This window comes from Limulus polyphemus, unplaced genomic scaffold (assembly GCF_000517525.1).
Source record: "Limulus polyphemus unplaced genomic scaffold, Limulus_polyphemus-2.1.2 Scaffold2567, whole genome shotgun sequence".
NCBI classification, from domain to species: Eukaryota; Metazoa; Arthropoda; class Merostomata; order Xiphosura; family Limulidae; genus Limulus; species Limulus polyphemus.
This window is the reverse complement of record NW_013668177.1, coordinates 25,944-50,250: the sequence shown is the minus strand read 5'-3', so window position 1 is coordinate 50,250 and position 24,307 is coordinate 25,944. Positions and strand designations below refer to the sequence as shown.

Below are 24,307 nucleotides of genomic sequence, written 5' to 3'. Positions count from 1 at the left end.
AGTTAAGAATTCGTTCGAATTTGTGAAAAGAATTGAGCATATCATTTTATATCAAAAAGATATTTTAGTGTCATTTGATGTTTTGTCAATGTTCATCAAAGTACCTGTGAAAAAAAGCTACTGAATGTTTAGAGAAAAAACTGAAAGAAAATAATAATTCAGTCTTAGAAATAATGGATGTAATTAACATGATACGTGTTGAAAACTCATTTTTCCAAATTAATAGCAAGTTTATAAACAGAACGAGGGTTTAGCTATGGGTTCTCCTTTATCTCCATTATTATGTGATTTATTTATGGACAGTTTTGAAAGAGAAAGCACTAGAAAAAGCAGATAAAAAACCTTAATTTTGGTTAAGGTGTGTAGATGACACATTTTTGATTTGGCAGTATGGTAAAGATGAACTAGCTAATTCTGCTAATTACATTAATAACATTGATAATTCTATGAGATTTAATTATGAAGTTGAGATCAATGGTTGTTTACCTTTTTTGGATGTTTTAGTGAGTAAAAATAAGGATAAATTGGAAACTGCCATTTGTTGTAAACCTTTCTCTGTAATCATTCTGCCACATCAACAATCTCATCACACTACATCTCAAAAAAACCTGTGTTTCTTACTCTTATGTGGACAGGATATTAAAATTATGTTGCAAACAGGATGATATCAATAATGAGTTATTGTTAATTAAGCACATTGCAGTGGAAAGAGGTTTTAATCCAGATGTTGTTGACAGAGCTGTCATAAAACTAAAAAGCAGGGATAAAAATATTAAGTTAAAACCATTTGCTGAAAAAAGTAAGAAAGAATGTTTAGTACTATCATATATAGTGTTTTGGTGTTTTGATAATTGTATAAATAAGTGTTATTTTTTGCAAAACATTACACTCCTGAAGATGATGCAATAATATACGTCAAAAGATGTAGAGTGTATGAAATTGTGTTCCAATTTCATTGGAGTTTTTCACCACTTTTTATCCTGTACAGTAAGTTATTGTATTTTAGTAATTTGGAGACTGGAAACAATCTCATTTTTATAGAATTGTGTAAAAAATAATAATTGTCTTTTTAAAATTGTGAGACTATAAATATTTGGTTTTGTGCCCTTACAAACAATGGAGAGAGGTCATTCAATGATAAAAAATGACAATCAATTTGAGTAAAAACTCTTTACAGACCAATTATTTGTTTTGCAACATTATTAGAGTAGGACTGGTATAATTTAGTCCCAGAATTGTCAATGGGTACATATGGACACCTGTTACTTTTTAGCCCTTAACTGCATTATAATAGCCATTTTTACATTTACGTTCCTAAGTATTAATAGCTCATATGTTGCTCAAACACAGACACTTCAAACAAAAAATCATAACCACTGGATGTTTTTGACCATTATTATTTCTCAGAAATTACAATTAATAACAAAATATAAAACCATGATACAACATGCCCCCAACCACTGACCTAAAATACAGGCTTTTAGCAATAATACATCTGTAGTCTTAATTATATTATGTGCTAACCCATTTCACTGACAGAAACTGCAATAAAACAAAATTATATATATATATCATTAAAACTAATATAAATAGATGATATTTACCTTACTATATCTTATTTACTTTTTACTCCATTTAGAAATTATCTACAGCTGTTTCCAAAAGATTTCAAATTAACCTCTAAGCTCATGAAAGGGGTGACATCCACTGTAATACTTCAGTTTTAAATCATCAGTAGGAGTTTTGTAATGCAAAAGGTAACAGCTAAAGTAATAACTTTCCATAACAACAAAAAAAAAGAATGAGAAACAATAAAATGTATTTATTTCCTTTACTTTAAATATAAAGATTAATTCATTTGCACAGTTAGATAAATTGAAGGCATTCAATCAAGGCAGTTAAAGTTTCAGGGGTAATAACTAAAATTCAGAAGTATATAATTTATATAAGGAAGAAAGGGAGCCCTGTGGCAAATACATTGACAGAAAGTAAATAATCCCAGCTTATAATTACGATTTTGCTAGCTTAATAAGATTGGATATTGCAAAACAAAATAAGCAATTAGTTGAATTTACAGTTTTTAATACCACCAGTTCCAAAAATTTGATGTTTTCAAATTATTTTAGTGGAAATATAAGCAACAGTTCAAACACCACAGACTTGCATCATCTGATGACAAAACCTTGTCGAAACGTTGTACATTTGCTGTCATGTTAAACTTATATTAAATTTTTTCTTCATTACCCATTTAAGCCGTCTCCAGCCATTATTATATGTAACAAAATACTTTTTTTTAGTAATCGTCTCTCACAAACAAATTAAGCAGCCAATGATTCTGTGATAAAGCTGCTCTAACTGTATTAAATCTGTCGAACTACAGAATGTACAAAACTATTTTTTTTTTTTTACACTCATGGCTTATACCACACTACACAATATGAAAGTCTACAGAAAATACAAATAAATTCTAGTTACTGCTTACATAAAGCTACTTATTTTATCTTTCTTTATTCTTACTACCAGTTACTAAAGAAAACAGCTTACTAATAAAAAATATACAGGTGATATTTTTATGCAGAGTTATAGGAACACAAGTGCAATAACAAATGTGTAAGCTCATCAGCCAACAATAACAACAATAAATAAATAAAAAGAGTACACAATTATGAACTATAATAGCAGTCTTATAATTTCAATTGTTTATAACAATGCATTTATAAGAATAATAGTCTCAACCTGCAACATAGTACATAATCAAAAACGTATCCAAAATCTGCTATAAAATCTTGTAAAACTGTAAATCACTTAATGAATTTATTATAACAAGCTATGTGATTCTCTCAAGCAGTGAAGCATACCTCTGTTGACAATAGCTTGTAAATTAAAAATGCATTTAAAAAATAATAATGTTTTAGCATTTTGAACAACTTCCTTGATACCACAAATGTTTGAAATTCTAATTGGACAGTATAACATAAAGAAATCTATACAATGAAACAAGCATCAAATACGTTTTTTTACCTTCACTAGATTTCCAAGGTTTGATGTCCATGGTGAACTGTTTGATAACACCTTCATATTCCACAGGCGTGAGTAGATTTGAATAATCAAACTTGCATTTTCCATCACTGCTGACAACTGGGACACAGACTTTAAAACACAAACTAAATGTATATACATTTCAACACCAGTAGATATGTAGCAATTAGTACACTTGTGTCTTAAATACTTCTTTTCACTCATTCATGATGCATTACCACACATAATTCACTGAAATGTTCACAAGCTTCAAACATTTCTTTATGAAACACTTCATTAATTAAACTATTTTGAAAACCTCCAACACAGTACATATCTTAAACTTTAACAGTATTATATCAATAGAAACAATTAAGAAATCAATCTGACAAATATCACTTTATCAAAAAACATGCTAAAAGTTCACAGTTAGAAAACAGTCTATAGAAGAAACAAAGTAGTTCTTACACAAATTGTATGAACAAAAGTTAAGAACAGGTAGAAAAAGACTGAGAGGAAAGAAATTTCATGATGAAGAACTAATCAACAAGTTGAAGTATTAAAAATAATTAATGACAACGAACAACAAAGAAATTATGTGAAAAGAAATTACTATAAAGAAACAGGAGTGACAAAAGTTAACAGCTTCCTGAATTGAAAATGTATTTCCAATAAATACTCACCTCCTCACACAGAAATGCATGCCTACCTATGAAATATGCATGCCAATAGCCTTGAGGTAACTCCCACCTAAGTTCATCATGCAACAAAAGCCCTACACTAATTGAAGAGCAGCACAACCTCCATAGCAGTAACTCCCCATATGCACTTACACAATTGATAACTTCATTCCTAGACAAGGCAAGGAAAAAAGGTACACCAAAAGTGGGGAGATCAAGTGGTAATATGTGCGAGGTGAGTATCCATTGGAAATGCATTTTCAGATTAGGAAATTGTTAATTATTGAGACGATAATTCACCTCCACACACAGAGTGGTGGAGAAGTCAATGTCAAAATTTACCTAGATGAGATCCCTTCAGAAAGAGCCCAAAGGAAAGTGCATGGAGTGTAACAACTGATGTTAGGAAATCCATAGGGACACACCCATGGGAGACTGCATCTCGTCTTAACCAGGATATACTCTTCGCCTGAGAAAAAAAAGGGAGGATAAGGCAACTGAGCCTGAAGTGTCACAGGAATGTGATTATGACCAACCTGCACGCAAGTGGTCGGTGAGACACTATGTGTAGTGTGGTAAGGGTGTGATCAGACCATATACTGTGTGCTCACCTCGACTCTACTGGACAGCCTCTGGCTTCAGGAGGAAGATACAGTAACTGTATGAAGGGTGACCCATACTAAACTGACAGTGTCACAATGACCCTTCTTCTCATCATATTGCACTAAGCCAAACCAGTGAGGATTCTCCATGGTTCACTACTCCAGCAGTAAGGAATAGTGACAAAGGTCTCTCATGCTCTACTTATAGAAGGGGGGGAGAATTCACAATTGGGAGACCCGAAGAAGTGCCTGGATCCCCATCAGGCCAACAGCTGGAAAGACCATTTACTGGAGACAGTTAAATGGGTAACCTCAAAACCCTATTTTTAAAAGCTGGCAGGTGCAAGCCAAAGAAGTGGGCCAACTCTTCTTTTGTACTGGCTTTTTCAATTGGTATGGTCTGGAACAGACAATTAAGTAAATCTGTATCCCATGAGATACAAGTGGTCTTGTGAAAAACCCTTTCTTGCAGTGAGTACTGGTAGAGCCAGGGCAGATGGGCTGAACACTTTCTGCTATCCTGGCTCGATACAGATTTGGGGAAGTAAGCAGACCCTGGGAGGCAATACTATCCACATGGTAGGATCCTGTTCAACTGAAAGGAAGAGAAATGAAAGGGAAACATATTTATTAATTTCAAAAATGGTGGGTTAACAATGAAGTATGGCAACCAGTTGAAGTTGAAATCCTGAAGAGGAAAAAATCAACCAGACTGTGAATATAATAAGCAACAAACATGTAGGGAATTGTATGCATGCCCTCCTGGAAGACTTCTCCAAGGGCCAGCAAAAATGGGAAGCAAGAATTTGGGAAAGCTGATGAATTGAATGCAAAATAACCTGCAAGCATTAACATCCCAGGAAAAGTTGGCAGACCTATCCAGTAAAGATAGAAGAATAGAGGTCTATGGAAGAAGAAGGGTCCCAGGGTAGGATCAGATTATGATAGGAGCCCTGAAAAGAAAATGTCCATGATAAGTAACAGAAAACAGCCCAAATAGGACACAGGAGTCAAACTGAGTCTGAACAATCACAAAAGTGAGACATAGAAGAAAGGGAGATAGGAGAGAAAGTGCAGTTCCCTTACCAAGTGCAGAAGTCTGAGGAAGAAAACACCAGTAGAGGAGAATATAAGTGCAGTAAAAGAAGGTGCCAGAAGCACCAATTGTATAAACATCCAAAGGAGGGTGATCACAGATAAGAAGGATGAAATAAATCATGTGAGAAAGGTGGTACAATGAACAGGAAGTCAGTGACTCAAATGGTGCACTTGTGAGAGCATGCAAAACCACATCTAGGACACAATCAGGCAATGATGCTAGGCAAAGAGGTCAGTAAAGAAAAATGGAGTACATAATGAAAGACAGAGGATAAAACATTCTATGGTGCCAGGAGAGGCAAAATGTAGTGCCCAATAACCAGCAATGGTGGAGACCAACAAACTAAGGTCAAATATCCAATGAAAAAATGCAGAAAGATAGTTCCCAGTAGGATTTATGGGAAGAAAGAAGTAGCAGATGGACCAATGACAAAAGATCCACCACTTTTGTTCATAGTCAGACAAAATGGAAGGGCAATAGGAATGTGATAAGAAGAAGGCTACGTAATTGGAGAGTCTGATCTGTTAGACTCAGTAGAAGTCATTGTCACTTCAAAATTCATAATAAAAGTTAAAAGTTGTTGAAACAAGGGCCAAGGAAAATTAAAGTCAAAATTTCATTAACAAACACATATCTCATCAAATTTGAGCTCATACGAGATATTTGAACACATCTGTTCAATGCAATAGCGAAAAAGAGAATGAAATTATCACAAGTGCATGGGGGGAATTACTGTGCATGGAGGTTGTGTTGTAAGCATGTAAATTTAGGTGGGAGCTAGCTCAGATTTGGTGGCATGCAAATCTCATAGGCAGATAAGCAAGGAAAATAGCATTTTTGTGTGCGGCGGTGAGTTTTCATCTCGAAAAAAACTTTAAGCAGCCATGAAAAAATGAACTGATGCTAAATATGGGTTGACAAAATACTCTAAAGAAAAAAGTAAGAAATATAACAACATGTATACTGCAAAGAATGTTCAAATTAATACAAAAGAAAAGAAAGGTAGACCACATACAACACAGCAGTATTGAGTTGTCATGTAAGTGAGTGTCAGATTGAAAGAAAGTTACAAGATATATATCAGCTTACAATGATTTTGCTGATACCTGTTCTTACAACATAACATACAAGTTGATTAGAGCTCAGTAATTAGTGAAAGTTGATATCAAGTAATCATTAGGCTCATTAACTAATTGCATTCAATTATTCAGTTACTCTCACAAAAACTTACATGATTAGAATAATTGAAAAAGTAATAATCAGAAACCCTAATTTCAATTAGTTGATTATTTTCATGAGTCATGACACCAATCAAGTTGGAGAATCTTAAATTAATCAAAAATAATACTGATAAATTATAATGACAATATTTTGATTACTTGGAAAGTTAGGATAATCAAAAACAGTAATGTTAATTAGTTAATTATTTTCGTGACATGAATCAATTTGAACATGATTTTGATTAATTGATTATTTCACAGATGCTAAACAATGTAATCAACACCCACAGGGAATTAATTATATCAATTTTGCCAAGTCAAAAGCTGATACCTTCATTTATATCACAAATACTTGAAAATTACTCAACTAAACAGTAACAATTATTTTCATACATAAAATTCTTGATTGGAAAACTACTAAACCTTCATATCATTATTCCAGGGTAAAAAGAATTACAAATGCTGTAAGAAAGTTTAAATCCATGTTTTGGCAAAATGCCTTCATCTGGATGGAATGTGGAGATTTTGGGTTGGTCAAAATACTGACTACTTTTCCCCTCTCTACTTCTCTCTCTTTTTCAAAGCATCATATCACTTGTATCTCCAAATTCTGACTGCATACAACTATTTTGGCAAATCATGACTTGTTCACAAAACTTTAAAATAAAGATAAAATATAAGAAAATGAAATTTTTTAGTGTTATTTGGGCTCAAAAATCTGCAGTCTTACTTGAGATTTTAATTCTGTGTAGTATCTTCAAAATGACTAATGAAATTTATCTAATTAGCTAGCAATGTTTTTAATTTTTTTTTTCTAATCAGTTATTAACGAACTTTATGCAAAATATTGCTTTGCAGCCTTGTGATACTAGTACATACACTAATGCCTTGGAAATATAAAAGTAATGTAAAATGTATGATATTTATATCCCATACTACTGAAATACAGTATATATAGGATTAATCAGAACTGAATTAATATACATGTATATGCATCTGTGAACTTCATAATCTCAACTAATCTATTACAATAACTTAAAAGTCAAACACTAATTATCTTTATCTTCAATACAACCAATAGTGACAACAAATTCCAGGTTGACTAGTCAGTCAAATGATAATAATTTCATATAAAACTTAAATGTTCACATTTTAAGAATACGCTTTCCCAAAAATCTTTTTTTATACAGACATAATTCTCATGACAGATACAATCATAAATTATCCTAGCAGTACACTCAGGTTTTTCTAGTTGGGAGTGCATTTATATGTTACACACTCAGTACAGCCCTTTTAAAAACTAGAATTATTTGTGTTTTTGTTGAATTTCACATATAGCTACTTGAAGGCTATCTACACTAGTCAACACTAATTTTGAAGTGATAGACCAGAGGGAAAGCAGCTAGTCAACACCAACCACTGTCAACTTATTGGCTTCTCTTTACCAGCAAATAGTAGGATTGCCCATTACATTATAATTCTCCCACAACTGAATGGGCAAGCATGTTTCATGACAGGATTCAAACCTGTGACCCACAGAAGGTCCGGCATGTCCAGGGCACTCAACTCGCAATCTGAGGGTCGCGGGTTCGAATCCCTGTCACATCAAACAAACCCACAGATTGCGAGTTGAGTACTCTAGCCTACAAGTCATGCAAAGCCTTAAACTGGAATTACTGAATCATTCAATAATTTTTATGAATAAAGCAAAACGACTGAACATGAAAACACTGTTAGTTCATAAACATCTCAATACCTGAGAATGACTAAGTATATCCAATACTCTGCTTGAATCTCTCATCAAGGCTTCCACTACCTTCTTCCAAACTGACTCCACAAGTTTAACTTTCATTCTACCTTCTCTATTCTGTTGCATGTTCCAGCTTTTGGGTCCAGGCTCAATGGTTGTATGAAGCGGAATGTCAAAACTACTTTTCAGTAAGTTTGTCTCAACATCTCTGATCCACTGCCATTCAACAAGTTCTGTTTGATTAGAAGAAAAAACTTTATTAAACAGTTTTTGTTTATATAATAATTACATGAATAAGAAAATGTATGTGGCTTACTTTTCTAAAAGTGATGTTATACTGTTTTGAAGCTGTTTCCTAAAACTGAGGTTATACACTTTTTTGTAGCAGGTTTTCTAAGAGTTCAAAAATACATTGCTTTGTAGCAGGCTCTCTAAAAGTGGTGATGTACATTGTTTTGTAGAACAAGCTTTCTAAAAGTGGCATACTATAAAATTGTTTTGTGGAACTTACTTTCTAAAACTGATATACTACCATGAAAAAACAGGTGACCATTATGGAGAAAAAAAAGAAAATGAAGTAGAATGGATGCACATTCCAATTCTTTATGATGGAAACAAGAAATTTACTTCCCCTTCCCCTACTAGAACTGTGTCAAACAAGGTAAACTTTGACCAACTCTCCAACAAAGACAACAAGCAGAACAAAGTTGCTTTTGTGTCGATGATTGAAGCAATGCTGATGAGAATAACGAAAGACCTACCACTTATCAAAAAAATTGTGATCTAAAGTGATAATGCAACTTATCAGAATACCATGTTTCCATCACTCCTCCCTATACACACTTATGCTCACAAAAAAGAAATAAAAAGCTTCATACGCACTGAAACTCATGATGACAAACTGATGTTGAAAGCTAACTTTGGGAGAGCTATGCAAATAGTTGTAACCTGGAACAAACAAGGCAACAATTGTAACAACCAACACAAACTGTTATTGGCCTCCAAATCAAAGGGTAGCCTCCCAAGTTGTATAGAAAAGCTTGTGAAATCTGACCATGAAGGAAGATGTCCAGGAAGTGGAAGAGCAGTTGGAAAAAAAAACTGTCAACTGATCCAGTGAGTTCTTTTCTTTTTACCAGATTATTCACAAACTGATGATATTCAAATTGTTTTATAAATGCAAATAGCCAGTCCAATTTCAGTTGTGGAAGCAAGAAACTGAAATAATCAAAAACATCTAACCAATGGAACAGGTTGTACCAATTCTATTTCCATTAAGCTTGGGGAAGCAAATGGGAAAGAGTAAAATTGCAAGAAAACATCTAATTTTATTATAAAGACAAAAAGGAAAAATTCAAAGTAGGAAAAAAAAATAAATCCAATGAGAAGGAAGCAAGCCATATGCTAGAAGAGCTGATTAAAAAATATATGAAGATCTTCTACCTTCAAAACAAGAATAAAATCTGTGTTAGGATCACTAGACTGAAAACCCTTCAACAAAAAGGATCAAGGAAAAGAAATCATGGTTGAGCCCTACTCAAAAAGAAATACATATATGTCTTGGCTGATTTTGTAGCTGGAAACACCAAATCTAAACTCAAAGAGACTTTACAAGCACTAAAGGTCAAATGTCACACTTCATGCCAATGAGACTGAAGGATCTCCATCAGTTAAAGCAATAATGTCAAAGATGAATTAATAGCCGAATAAAAAAACGATGCTTTTTTTTTTTACAGCAGATTCCAATACTAATGCCACCATTAACATATGACACTGATTCGTTTTATCAAATTTATATGAGTTAGTAAGAAACTCGTTCTTAGAAACCTAACACTAGTTATTTTATGAAAACTTATGGCTGTTGTTAGTATAGCAGCTTCAACACTTTGTAAAGTTTCTCATCTTCAACCCTCTGTAATTTTGAACATAAAAAATTTGCAACTGTGTGCATTAGATATATATATTCTAAATTGCAACATCATGAGCTATAAAGCACAACTGCTTTTAACTGTGTCTTTGAATAACCGGATTTAGTCATTTCTTGTCCCACAATGCAGACCAACCACTTTTTCTGCAGTTGAGGCATATATCCAGTGTTAAAAAATTCCGACAATTTTAATACTAAACTGCAAAACAGTATCAGATTTCATTAACAACAGGCTATCACAGTTGAGCAACCATTTTAAATACATTTATGGCAATGGAATTCAAAATATAAAGTTTGTTTCTAACAAGAAAGACATGGTTTTAATGGAATAAACAAGACACTATACAAACATATTAGGTTTGTAAATATGTTTTGATTAATAATATACTTTGTTTTATTTTGAAGGTTATTTTCCTGTGGATTAATTTAAAAAAAACTTAAATTTTTATTCTTAGATAAAATAAACAATAAATAAATAGCATTTTCACAATTTCTAAAAAGAAACAACCTTTAAACCCAGAGAAACAAAAAATAATCTTTTACAATAGCTTGACTTCCTTTTCTCTGGAGTTAAAAAAAAAATCATTCAATCAACAATTATGTGTCACAATAAAATCAAGACAGCACTCTGCACATTAAAAGTTTAAGAACTTCAAAACTTAGCATCATTTCACATGTCTGTGCATTTCACATAATACTTAACATTCATTATATTCAAACATTGTATTTAACACAACAAGAGCCATAGCAAACCAGTTAAACCTTTGTGTGTCTTGTGGTCTGACAATTATAATGAGTATTTCATCTTGCAGCTGGTAACAAGTTAACCCTTTCTAGTCAGGCATCCCTTTTGCGTATGTCACTGGGTCTTATAGGGTTACATTCAAAATCTATTTAAATACCTTTACTATCAATGTTTATCAATGAAATTAGCATTATAATGTAGTTTATAATTCAAAGTTTTACATTATCTAGATTATAATTCCTTTATATCAAAAGAAAACATTAAACAAATACATAAAACTTCAGTTAACCCTTTCTAGTCAGGTATCTCTTTTGCATATGTCACTGGGTTTTATAGGGTTACATTCAAAATCTATTTAAATACCTTAACTATCAATGTTTGTCAATGAAATTAGCATTATAACACAGTTTATAATTCAAAGTTTTACATTATCTAGATTATAATTCCTTTATTTCAAAAGAAACCATTCAAAAAATACATAAAACTTCAGTTTTGTTGTCATGTGACATACAAGCATTCACAATTCTTAACTTTTAGTTTCTATAAGTTGAATAATACTAGACCTTGACTGCATATGTATTTCTAGACAAAATATACATTTATTATGCTATTCACATGTGCTTGTTTCAAAGTCTTTCAGTTCAATATACTGAACACAAAAAATAAATTTTGTCAACCTATGACAGAAGCCATGCCGACTTTCAATAACTTAGACTTGATATTCCCAAACCCCAAGTACTTATTTGTCATATATGTTTATAACCAAAAGAAAGTGCTTATTTTAAATTACAAGCTGCCAATGGTCATTTTGAAATTTTGACAGGCAGCTGTTTCTTCTTCCATATCATTTTTTCTTACCTAGATAGATATTAGTTAGACAGCTAAATTGTACTTGGTTTTATTTTTATATTTTAACGAATTATGTATTAAGTTTTAAAATACATACTTGAAAAATTTATTAATTTGTTTAAATAACCCAAACTTTGCCTCAGTTCACAATGGTTAACTTATTACGTGAGTGCAAAACATTTAGCCAAAGACTTGTGTGTTTCTGCTGAAGATAGGAAACATGCTGGATTTTCCCATTGTGGTGTATCAAGATGAATAATAAATGGTACAGGACAAGTAAGAAAAATAAAAAATAAACTATATATGAAAAAGTAAAGTGAAATTACAAATATTACCAAAGGAAGATATCTTAAACTATTCAACAAACAAATAAAAGGTATGTACATATTTTAATTTCTTAATTTTAATAACTCTATTGCACCGTACATTGATCATAATAGCTACCATTAGTGATATGGTATAGAAAATGAAAAATAAAATAAAAACATTTACGTCAAAAAAATTTTTGATATTCACTGTACTGTACAATAAAAAAATTATTTATAATCTCAACATGAAAATCACCTTGCATTTGGACTAGTCAGAGTTTGAGTGAAACAGACTAAAATAAATTCAGAAACAATATTTTATCAGACCTACTTAATTACAAATATCTTATTCTTTGTGTACGAAATACTTGTAATCTTTAATAAAATCTTACCAATTTTCATGAAGATACATTAAAAAAACTCAGAATTATTGTATGTTTAGTTTCACTTATACATTGTTGTCATTAGCTCATGCATTTTAAGTGGGCCCACCTAAAAGGAATTAAGATAACATTTGTGTTAAATTTCTGTACAACATTACTGCATGTACAAGTATTGAAAATTCTGTACATTATAAGAACTACAAAACATGTCAAGTGCTTCATGCACATGCAACGTACCTGAGTTTATCCCATTTCCTGGATTATCTATCTTTGTACTTCCATTTCTTAAACAGAGTTGACCAATCAGATTTGCTTGCTGAGGAAGAAGATCTTTGTCCTTGGTGTTAATAACATGTGTACTTGATGAAACAGCTAGTGTACCACTAACTGAATATTCACTGTTTGGCAAGAGCCACTCAACAACACCATATCTAAACCATTCTTTCTCACATCCCGAAGAACTGGAAGGTTCCCAGTGAAAAAAAGAAGATCCAAGATGCCCAGGGAGTTGAGTGGGAAGAGAATAATTAGTCATAAATATTGATAACGTACATAGTGAAGAAGAGGACACAGAGTTGCTTGAACCTGACAATGAAAAAATAGATAAAGGATAAAAAAGAAAAGAGTAACATAAGACACTGAAAATGATAGAAGTAACAGAACAAAATCATAATTTTAAGTTATTTGATTTTATGAGATAGATCCATGACTTACAAAAGAAATATTTTTACACTTCTTCACCAGCTGTATTTGTGGAATAACAATGATATACATTTATTGTAAACAACTTGTAGCAAAAAATATGTTACATATTAAGAAAAACAAATCAAACTATTAAATAAAACATATAGAATAATTAGGTGTAGAATGATCACATTACAAGTAGAAAGATGATACCAATCAATACACAAAATATATTATAGCTTAAAAGTATTTTATTACCTTATGATGCAGGGATGATTAGAATATTTTTTGTCATTTCTTTCCTTTAGGTCAATCAGTCAGCTTGACTATTTAAGTTAGCATTTTCCCACACTGAAAAAGTATTTCCAATAGATGCTTACCTTCTCTCACAAAATAGCTTTTCTCAACTAGCATTGCAATCTATTGGTGCAAATTTTCAACACAAGCCATTACCCTTCCACCTCCCACTTCTGCATATCCACATGCAAATGAAGCAGCTCTCCACCAATAGGAGGGCAACACCGCTTCTATTGTAACTAGTGCCCGCTTCACATCTGCACTCGTTAATCACTTCGAAATTGGTCTGAACACCTACACCATATATCATTGGAAGTGGGAAGGCTAGGTGGGAAATGTGGGCATAGATAAGTATCTATTGGAAATACATATTAGTTCATTGTGGGATTCTAGCTATTTTGTGAGAGGAGGTAAAATATTGTATCAGAAGTTAGCATTTTCCTACACTGGTAGAGGGCCAATGAAAAAAAAAGCCCAATAGAGACCAGGAGGTTTGGAACCAAAACAGAAAACATAACACCTCAGTGGGAGGCTGCACCACATCTGATCCAGGAATACTCTTCACTCTTTTATGACAGTGTCGTGAACATAAAAGGTGGAAAAACATGAAGGAATCACAGAATAGGTATGACTGGTGAATGGGACTCCTGGGTGTCGAGTGGCTAGGGCACGACAGACCATAGTGGTAGTGTGACCTCATTTAATACCAGGCGGTATCTGGAATGGTACATCAGATCTGCGGTAGGAAGAGGATCACCTACCACTTCACCTTGAAATGGGAACTGGTGGGGAAGATGAGCTTCCTTACCAAAATCCAAAATCCATCTCCACTTGCACGCATTTCCAACACAACCAACACCGGATCTGCCAGGAACCAACATCCAGCAGATGGTAGGAAGAGGGACTGCAAACCTGGGGTGCATCTCCAGTCCAAAACCTGGTGTCAATGGGCATCTGTCATTCAGTCTGCAGTAGGAGGAGGGATATCAGCCAGTACACGTGAGGATTTACATAGCTGGGCCATATCCAACCAACACTGGGCCCACCAGGAATGCACATCCAGAGAATGATAGGGAGAAGAAACTTCTCAGCCTGAGGGGAAAACTGCAATAATAGATATATATATATTCATATTCGTAACATGGTGGAGTGCTTCAACCAAAACCTGGTGGCATCTCAAATTGTATATCAGGTCCGCAGTAGGAAAGGCGTCACGCCATCTACACGATACTAATCATGACCAGGCCATCTCCAACCACAACCAGACCTACAAGAAATGTACATTCGGAGGATGGTAGGAAGGAATAATGCCAGGATAGGAAAAAACAATCAGTCAGCTATATAGACAGGAGTACAGTGTAGTGTTACAACCAAAACCTGGCAGCATCTAGAATTGTACATCAGGCCCACAGTAGGAAGTGTGATACTCCAACGATACATACAGAATGCCACTGCCCTACTTTCAACTGAGTGGTATGATTTTCAGTGTTGTGTCATTCTAATACCAAAATAAGGCAGTTTAACACAATTTATACATTTAAGATATAAAGAAAAATTAAAATTTGATAAAAATATTTAATTCATCTTTTTGTTTCTTAGTTTTTTTTAGATACTAATTTTTAAAATTACCTTCATAGACTGTATCATACATTTAATAATATATTTGGAATTACATTTTCTTATACACAGTCTGATTACAAATGAAACTACTAGTGTAACATAATCAGGTAGGACATAAATGTAAATTTTCAAAAAAACCAGCACTATTATGACTTCCATATACCATTCTTAATTTTTTTTTGTATAAGGTATTAAGTTTCATTACCTGGTAAGTAAAGGGTATAGAAATCTCTTCCTGGTTTTACTAGACATGACTCAAGCATAAGTTGCATGAGCTTATGTCCTTCTTGGTGGCATTGGTTTAAAGCAACTGTCCTAGAAGAAGATATTGAAGACTTCTATCCAAAAATATGTACAGATAAAAGTGGTGTAGCAAATTTGTCCAACTACTTTTAAGATATTCATACCAGTATATACAGAAATCTATAAAAACATATGACTCCAAAATATTCAAACATAAAAGAAAAAAAAAGAGAGAGAAAAAATAGTTTATAAGATGCGTATAACCCAGCATAATAAAAGTTATAAAGAACTAATAATCTCTTATTAAATATAGGTGTACAGCTGCAAATCAATAAATAAAAAGATAATTACAATATGAAGATACAAGATTAAATGGGTCAAATATTTTGTTAATTTTGAATATCCTCTAAATGCAGACATGGAAAAGAAAAAGAAGATGAAGTGTTAATTTCCTCAACATAATTTTTTTTTCTCAGATGCACTATATATTTAAGTAGATGAAAATACTTTAACTTCTCACTACAGCCTCAATGAATTACACCAACCTCGTAAACCCAGAGTGACCATCAGTTTCCATAATATTACTTTCGTTTTGTGTATCTTCACGAAATTTTACAAGCTTAGTAAACATTACAAGTTTTTCGTAGACAAAAAATTCAGAATTTTTAATGAAGTATTTCTACCAAAAGTTAGTCTGTGATTATATTTTATGATTCCTGTAAAGCATTACAATACAGTTACACCCCTTTAATGACACTTAACTCTCTCAATTAGGGCTCGTTCAATTTGACCAACCACGTGACCACTTTGTACTCATTTAAAGTCTTTATTGATTTGATAAAAACTAAGGTTTAATATAGTGTGCATATCTTTATGAAACTTGGCAGTCTTTAAGTAAACATTATAAGCCTTTCACATCAAAAAAATCATATATTTTAGTGAAGTATTTTAATACGCTAAAAAAAGATTTGTCCGTAAACATATCAAGTATTTCAACACTACTTGTTTTGAATTGTCCGTGTGCAAAATGATTTTCATGTTAAGATTTAAAATATTTCATCTGAAAGTTTTCAAATTTCATTTGAATAACCTCTAAAGCCTCCTAAATAAATATATATCATTTTTGTTATTTTCCCTTAAAACTTTATAGTCTATCTGTTATTTTTTCTATCCTACATCTGTACAGAGTTAAATGATTTTACTGACCTTGTAAACACAATAAAAGAATATGTTATAAATCTAAATTACCCTTTTTTCTTTCTAGAATGACTGCAGATTGTAACAGAAAACTACAGTTGTTTATCTTAAGTAGCTTAAGGTTTGTAACAGTTTACAGCCATTTCTACTTAATTTTATTTTTTATTGCCCTTTGAACCTGTCTAACTAATAATCCCACCATATAAGTTGTAAATCACTTGGAGAACACCTAGCTCATGTAACTGTGTTGAAGGGTGTAACCAACAAGCTGCTTGTGAGCATCCCATGTGAAATTTTTTTCTTTATTATTTTTCATTATCTTACTTAATATAACTTTAAATAACCTAATATTTTTTAATTTTTACATTTTAGTTATTTTTATAACAATAAAAAAATATAAACAAAGATAATATGTGATTATTATAAAAGATAAAGTGATATGAATTTCTAGCCATTGGCATATGCAATTTTACTTATGCAAAACAATTAATATGTATTTTGAATCTGTCAACATCCATTTAAGAAGAATACCACACTATATGGCATCATTTAGTGCACATGTCACGAGGTTTTAGTGGCTTACATTCAAAATTTTATTAAACTACTTTTTGTTTATGTTAAACCAATTAGCATAGTATAAAATCATAGCTAATAAGCCATAGTTTAATAGTATATAAGTTTTAAGTTCTTAATTCTATAAGGCAATATTTAATAAATATTTTACTAGGTTCGCACACGAGCAACTCGAGGGTAATGTAATTCAATAGTGTAGCATGAGCTGCATATTCTCCAAGTGATTTACAACTTATAATGGCACGAATAGTAGTTAGACATGGTTCAAAGTACAAAAAAACAATAAAATTTAAGTATAAGTTGATGTATACTGTTATGAGTTTAAAGGTACTTAGGATAAACGAATGCACTTTCATCTTACAATTTGAAGTCATTATAGAAAGAAAAATAGGGTAATTTAGATTTATTTTGATTTTTATTTTGGTGGTTATGAAGTCAGTCAAATTGACCAACCTAATATAGAGTTAGGGTAGAGAAAATAATATATAAAATATAAACTTTTACTGAAAACAAACATTTGAAATGTATTTAGGAGGTTTTAGAGATTGCACAAATGAAATTTGAGATTTAAGAGATGAGCAAAAGTATTTTTAAACTTAATATGAAAATCACTTTGCAATCAGAGCAGTCAACACTCTGACTCCACATATTCAGAGACAAATCTTTAGTAAAAATACTTAATTTAAAAAAATCAGATTTTTTTGCATAAGAAAGACTTTTAATGTTTACTGCCAAATTTTGTGAAGATACACATACCTTATTAAAAATTATAGTGTGGAAACTCTGATGGTTACTTTGAGGTTACAAAGTCTGTCATATTGACTTAACCCATGTGGAAAGTGTAACAAGTGTGAAGTTTAAAACTTACCTTACTGTCAATTCCCAAGTTTTAGCCCATGATGACTGAAGCTGATCCCAGTAAAAATTTGACTGTGTACTACTGTTCTTCCAATAAGACTGAACAATCACAAAAGACTGAAGACAACACAGTACCCATGGCTTTATCTCATTGCTGGAGTACAAATAGTAAATTACAAAACTCATCAAAATGAATCATATGAAGATATAAACGTATTATGATAGTTTTTTAAAGTTATAGTTTTCTTATACTGAAAATGTATTTTGATAGGTACTTACCTCCCCTCACATATATAGCTATTCTTGTTCAATGCTGCCTTCTATATGCAAAAAATATTTTTGCATGCCACAATCTTTGAAGCTCCCATCCATATTTGAATCAACTGATTAAAATGTGTCTTGCATGCAAATCATCCTGCAACAACCCTCCACCAATAAGAGTGCTACACAATCTCTTGATGCATGTGACTCCCTCTATTCAATTCTACTGAACTATCACTTCAAGTTTTGGCAGAAAATGGAAGCACCAGTTTTCAGTAGGAAGTAAGGGTGGGAAGTGTGAGAAGAAGTAATTACCTATCAGAAATACATTTTCAGTATCAGAAAATTATAACTTCTGATATGGTACATTACCTCAACTCATAGTAGCTAGAATCCCACATTGAAAAGGTGGAGGGACCGGTGGGAGAAAAAGAAAGAAGCATCCTTAGAAACCATCCAAAGGACACCCCCAAAGAGAAGATCCTCATAGTAGAAGATCATAAATGGTAGACTACAACACTTCTGTACCAGATATACTCTTCAACCATTGTGGAAAGATGTCTCGTATATGGGCGGAAAGACAGAGGAGCACATCCAAGTGGGAGAGAACTGTGGCGCGATATGGATCTGAACCATATGATATTTATTGAACTCAATCCCAGAAAACCTAAAAGTGGGTAAGATGAAAAAGATATGCCCCTAGGTGTAGAGTGGCTAGGGCATGACGGACCATACTTAGCAAGTAAACTACATCCAAAACCCATGCCGCTGGGAACTGATATTCACTTGAGGGTAGGATAAGGATTATACCGTCAGTAAGTCAACTACGATCCAAAACCAAGCCACCAGGTACTAACATCCATGTGGCGGTAGGAAAGAGGATCAATATCGCCAGCAAGTCAACTACAATCCACAACCCAAGTGGATGATGAACCGGAGACCAAAATCAAGGGAAGCAATAAAAGATTCAAAAATTTCACGTGGAGGAGGATTGAGAGGTCACTTCTGGGAAGAAAGTGTGTCAGGACTGGAAAGTCAATTAGCAATGATGACAAAGCATCTAGAACACGACCCTCCAGGAGACATGTAAAGTGTATGGGTTCAAAAAAGGAATTCCAGTGTTTACCACAAAGGGAACAAGAATGAGTGTTCCCTTGGTGAGTGATATAAGCCACAACCATCAAAAAGTCACAAAAGGAACAGGATTAGTCATATCCAGACAAGAGGAAGAGAGTAAACTAAAGCACCTTGGACTGGCAGAAGTACCCAGGTGTGAAGGGGATAAGACCTTTCATCTATAGACCACTGTCCTGAAGCCTCATTCTGATCAAACCACACACCCACATATGGAGATGAGCATCAGGGTAGAGAAACAATCCAGAAGAGGGGAAGGAAGTAGTAAACCCAACATCATGGGGGGGGGATATGTTCAACTATCAATACATATAGATGAAGAGGGAAGGATAAAAATTACGAGGAAAACCCAAAGTAAAGGCTCAGATAACAGAAAACTCCTTCAAATGCATTCAAGAAAGAGAATGAATGGTCCTAATGGAGGAGGTGTTTAAAAATATACACCCTAAAGAGACTAGAGTGTGAGGTATGTAACAGGAAAAAGTTATCCAACTGGAAAATCCAACTACCTGGGTTGACTGTGGAAGGAGTACATGAGTATGTTAAGACTACCCCAGTTTGGAAGGAGATAACCAAGTGTAGACATCCAATGAATGGTGCAGGTAAAAATCCCCCAAAATTTGGAAATCTGGTATAATGCAGACCGCTCCACAAAAGACATATGGAACCGAAACAAGTCCAAAGATCAAGGCACAAACTGGTTCCTGAATCTGGTGGTGAAAAACCAAAGATAAGAATGAGTACTATGGGCATTCGCAGTCATGCAGAAATGGCTTACCCAAATATGACCAAAGACTACATATGAAAATGGGGGAAGACCCAAGAAGTGATTGAGGCAGCACCAATCGATCCAGAGTCCAATCAAACATACAAGATGAATGAAGCAAACCCGTAGGTAAGATAGGTAAAGGATGGGAAGGTGCCTAACAAGCAAAATAAATAATGATGATAATATCTCAGAATGAAACAAAAAAGCAACTAAAAAATTGAATATAGCATCACGGATACCCCACGTGATGCTAAATGTATAGAATAGCCCAAAAAATTAGATGCATGGAGAAAAAACTGACCTTAAGTCCCTATTAGCAGTAAATGGTAAACAAACAACAGTGTAGAAGATCCCAAAAGAAAAGAAACCAAGTGTGGAGGGAAAGAACTGAAGATGGCAAACACCCCAATATGGAGGGAAGGAGGAGGAGGCATCCCACAGAAATTCCTAAATATAAGTGGAACACTGAAGAAAGGAGGTGGAAGGTAAACATTAACTGTAGGAGAGTTGATATGGTAAAATGAAGCTAAAAAACTAGGTAGGGATAAAATGGATAGGATTAACAGAGATGCAAATGACATAAAATCATGAAAAACATCTGCTTGATGGTAAGCTACGGCAAAAAAGAATTGAAGCTTGTATAGGGCAAGACATGCAAGTACCCACTTTCAAAAAAAGAGACAAAAAATCATCACGAGAAGGATGATATACTAATAAACGTGTCTAAAAAACTGAGAAAGGCCTAGCAGATTCTGCAGTAAAGGCCTGGAGGGCAATCCAGGATAAGGTGGAGGAAAATTGACAAAATCTAGGTCATCTGAAAATGGAAAGGCAAGCAATATTGGGAGAAGGTAGGGTGGCACCACGGCCCCCAGGGGCCCTCATAAACAAAATTAATGGTAAGAAATATAAATTATAAATTAAACGAAATTAATGGTAAGAAGTATAAACTATAAAGAAAGACAAAAATGAAGCAGTCAATAAAGTGGAAATGTTAAGAAATTGTGCAGTGAAATAAAGATATATATGTGATGTTATGTGTAGAAGATATTTAACCTATTTATTGCTTAACTAGCAAACAAAACCACAGGCCAACCAAAAATAACACACTTTTTAAGCCTAGTCGAACTTAATTATCAATTAACCCAGAAGTAGAACTACAGATAAACTGAAAATAACAAACACATGTTAAGTCTAATTGAAGAGTACAGAACAAAGGATATCACTAAACACTAAAATAAAAATCTTAACCGAACAATATGTATGTACAATATCGGGAGAAGTTTGTGTTGACCCCAGCTCAAGGGGTCCACCCAAGCCAAGTTAATAGGAAGAAGGATAAAAGATAAATAATAACAAAAATGAAATAGACGTGATTGTACAAAATTACGTAAGTATGCAGTAACAATAACATATGTATGTGATGTGATGTATGGAAGAAAAACAATATGGTTAAACTAATGATTGATATACCAGTAAGATGAATTACAGGTAATCCTAAAATAACAAAGACCATGGTAAGCCTAAGCAAATGGTATAGGAGAAAAGATACAGCTAATACTAACTGCTAACCTAATTGCTAACTATGAGTATTGACCAATCTAACAAAACTTATATTATGGAACCCAAATAACTACAGATAACAATATTAACAATAAAATTATTCAAAAACCATAACAGTATAACGTCTTATCTTTCCAAAGTCAGCAGACTGTATTTCAAAATGTGTGAGCCCCAAAACTTGAGGCGAGACCCAACAAAGGTCAGTTCATTGGATGATTAATCTCCCAATGAAGTAAAGCCACTAAATTCCCCATAGATTACTACCACCTGAAACTTGTGTAAATGTGCTGACAGAACATATAACCTCTGATGTGGTAACACAGAATTCTTAATTCAAAATGAATAACCAAACACCACTGTGTTAGTAGAAAGAAAGAAAAAGTTGTTGTAATAAAGTAATAAGTTCCGTAACCAGGTAGAAATATAAAATAATTCCACTTCGGAATAACTCAACAAGTTACAAGCATCATTATTGTAGAATAAATAGTAAATGCGTCAATAGAAATTGATACAAAGATACGGAAAAAAATAATAAAACACTTGAAGGGAGCACAAACTAAACGTTACAACACGAGTACTGCCAAACGAGAAGTGATAGTTCAGTAGAATTGAATAGAGAGTCGTCACATGATGATTTGCATGCAAGACACATTTGAATCAGTCGATTAAAAGATGGGTGGAAGCTTCAAAGCTTGTGGCATGCAAAAACATTTTTTTATGTAGATGGTAGCACTGAATGAGAATAGCTATTTATGTGAGTGGGGGTAATGTACTGTATTGGAATTTATACTGTAACTTTTTGTCATTGTATATTTGTATATCACAGGGTAAAATAAACTAAAATTGTAACATTGTTGATAAATATCTTCACATCCTGTTATTTTACATCCTAAATATGTTATATTTATTTGAACAACATTTTCCTTACCACCTTGACATCACACTAAAATGTCATTCCTATACTGATATTTACAAGTACATGCAGCTTTTAGAATTAAAATAGATTGTTTATGCTTTCACAATTTTGACATGTTTCTCACTCATTTTATGAGATTTAAAAAACGATTAGAATTCTAAGTAATAGTAATAAAAATATTAAGACATGCACAATTTTTCATTTTTAAACAAGCTGGTCAATTATTTTTAGATTACATTGGTGCTTATATTTTAGTTTTTTTAAGTGTTAGTTATCTACACAGAAATGTCTGTTATTAAGTCCAATATTGAAATAAATACTGTTCTGCTTAAACCAAATTCACATTTCAAACTTTGGCTTAACATATTATGTTTTAAATGTAAACACTTTAAAGATGTATAAGTAATACTTTTTATAAAGAAACAAAATAAATAAAAATACTTATAAAAAATTATTGAAATAAAAACCATAGAACATCATATTTCTAGCAGAACATTACTCAAGCTAACAAGTACAATGATGACAGAACAAGCATCAACAGCAATGCTTCTGTGCACATTTTTTATAATTAATCTCACTTCTACATAACATACTAGCTTTAACTGATGTTGATGTCAAAAGCAATCGAGCTTGTGTAAGGATGCTACCAATGAAATTGTGAAAAATCATTTCAAGATGATTCTAATAGAAAAACTTTCCACTCTGTGGAGATGAGTTAACACTTAACCCTTTCAAGACGGGTCACAGGTGAAAGGTCGCATCATCTTTTTTGTTGAATCGCATTCAAAATTTTAATTGAACTACTATTTCATGAATTTATGTCAATAAATTTGGTACCAATCTGTAGATTATAAATCAAATTTGAGTACTGTACATTACTCAATTTCTTAATTTAAAAGTAAATATTAAAAAACACAGATAAACATCAATTTTTGTTTGTCACGTGGTATGTTGAATGCAGCAATGGTTCAAATCAGATGTCTGTGAAGTCAAAATACTAAGTCTATAATTTTGTACAAATTAGAAACTCAAATTACCAATATTGACAAGCTAGAATATAAAATAAGAACATCTTATCTTTTCTATTTGCTAAGATATTGCTCATGTAATAAATCAAACACAGTAGCACCCCACCCACCTCTTTCCATTTTTGTAAAAGCTTCCCTTATATACACTTACTTCTATATATGACATGAATAACCAATTGGAAGCTCAGAATGTCCCTGTCATGGCACTTTTCAGTCATTTTAATGGGCTTGGATGCCATTTCTTTCTTTTGAACCAATATTTCAATGAGGTAGGGTGTGAATTTAGTCTGCTCAAAATTTCATATTTTTTTAGACTGAAATGCAGCTTAGTTATTAAGCTTGATAAATTACAGTGGAATTCTATGGTACTGATGTAGTAATTTATGATTTTTTTGGTTACTCAACTGTATATATAAAAGTTAAAAAAAAATATTTTGTTTCACATTCTCCACATGCAAAATTTTTAAATGCTTAGCAATCTACGTCAAGCAGCAACTGAGTACACAGGTCTTAACTAAAAGAGATAATTGTTTGCTTTACTTTTTTATTTACTGTTCTATGTTTTAAGAAAAATAAGTTTAAG

At 32.8% G+C, this 24,307-nt stretch overlaps 1 protein-coding gene across 1 annotated transcript in view; it reads right to left on the bottom strand.

The window, feature by feature from the left end:
- LOC106467321 (serine-protein kinase ATM-like) overlaps nucleotides 1–24,307 on the bottom strand; it is a 158,523-nt gene that overhangs the window by 111,388 nt on the left and 22,828 nt on the right. The window contains exons 11-15 of the mRNA XM_022395484.1: nucleotides 18,064–18,207; nucleotides 15,388–15,497; nucleotides 12,819–13,166; nucleotides 8,376–8,602; nucleotides 3,022–3,150 (exon numbers count right to left, since the gene is read on the bottom strand). Of these exons, the coding sequence (XP_022251192.1) occupies nucleotides 3,022–3,150; nucleotides 8,376–8,602; nucleotides 12,819–13,166; nucleotides 15,388–15,497; nucleotides 18,064–18,207 (958 nt within the window). The remainder of the gene's footprint in view (nucleotides 1–3,021; nucleotides 3,151–8,375; nucleotides 8,603–12,818; nucleotides 13,167–15,387; nucleotides 15,498–18,063; nucleotides 18,208–24,307) is intronic.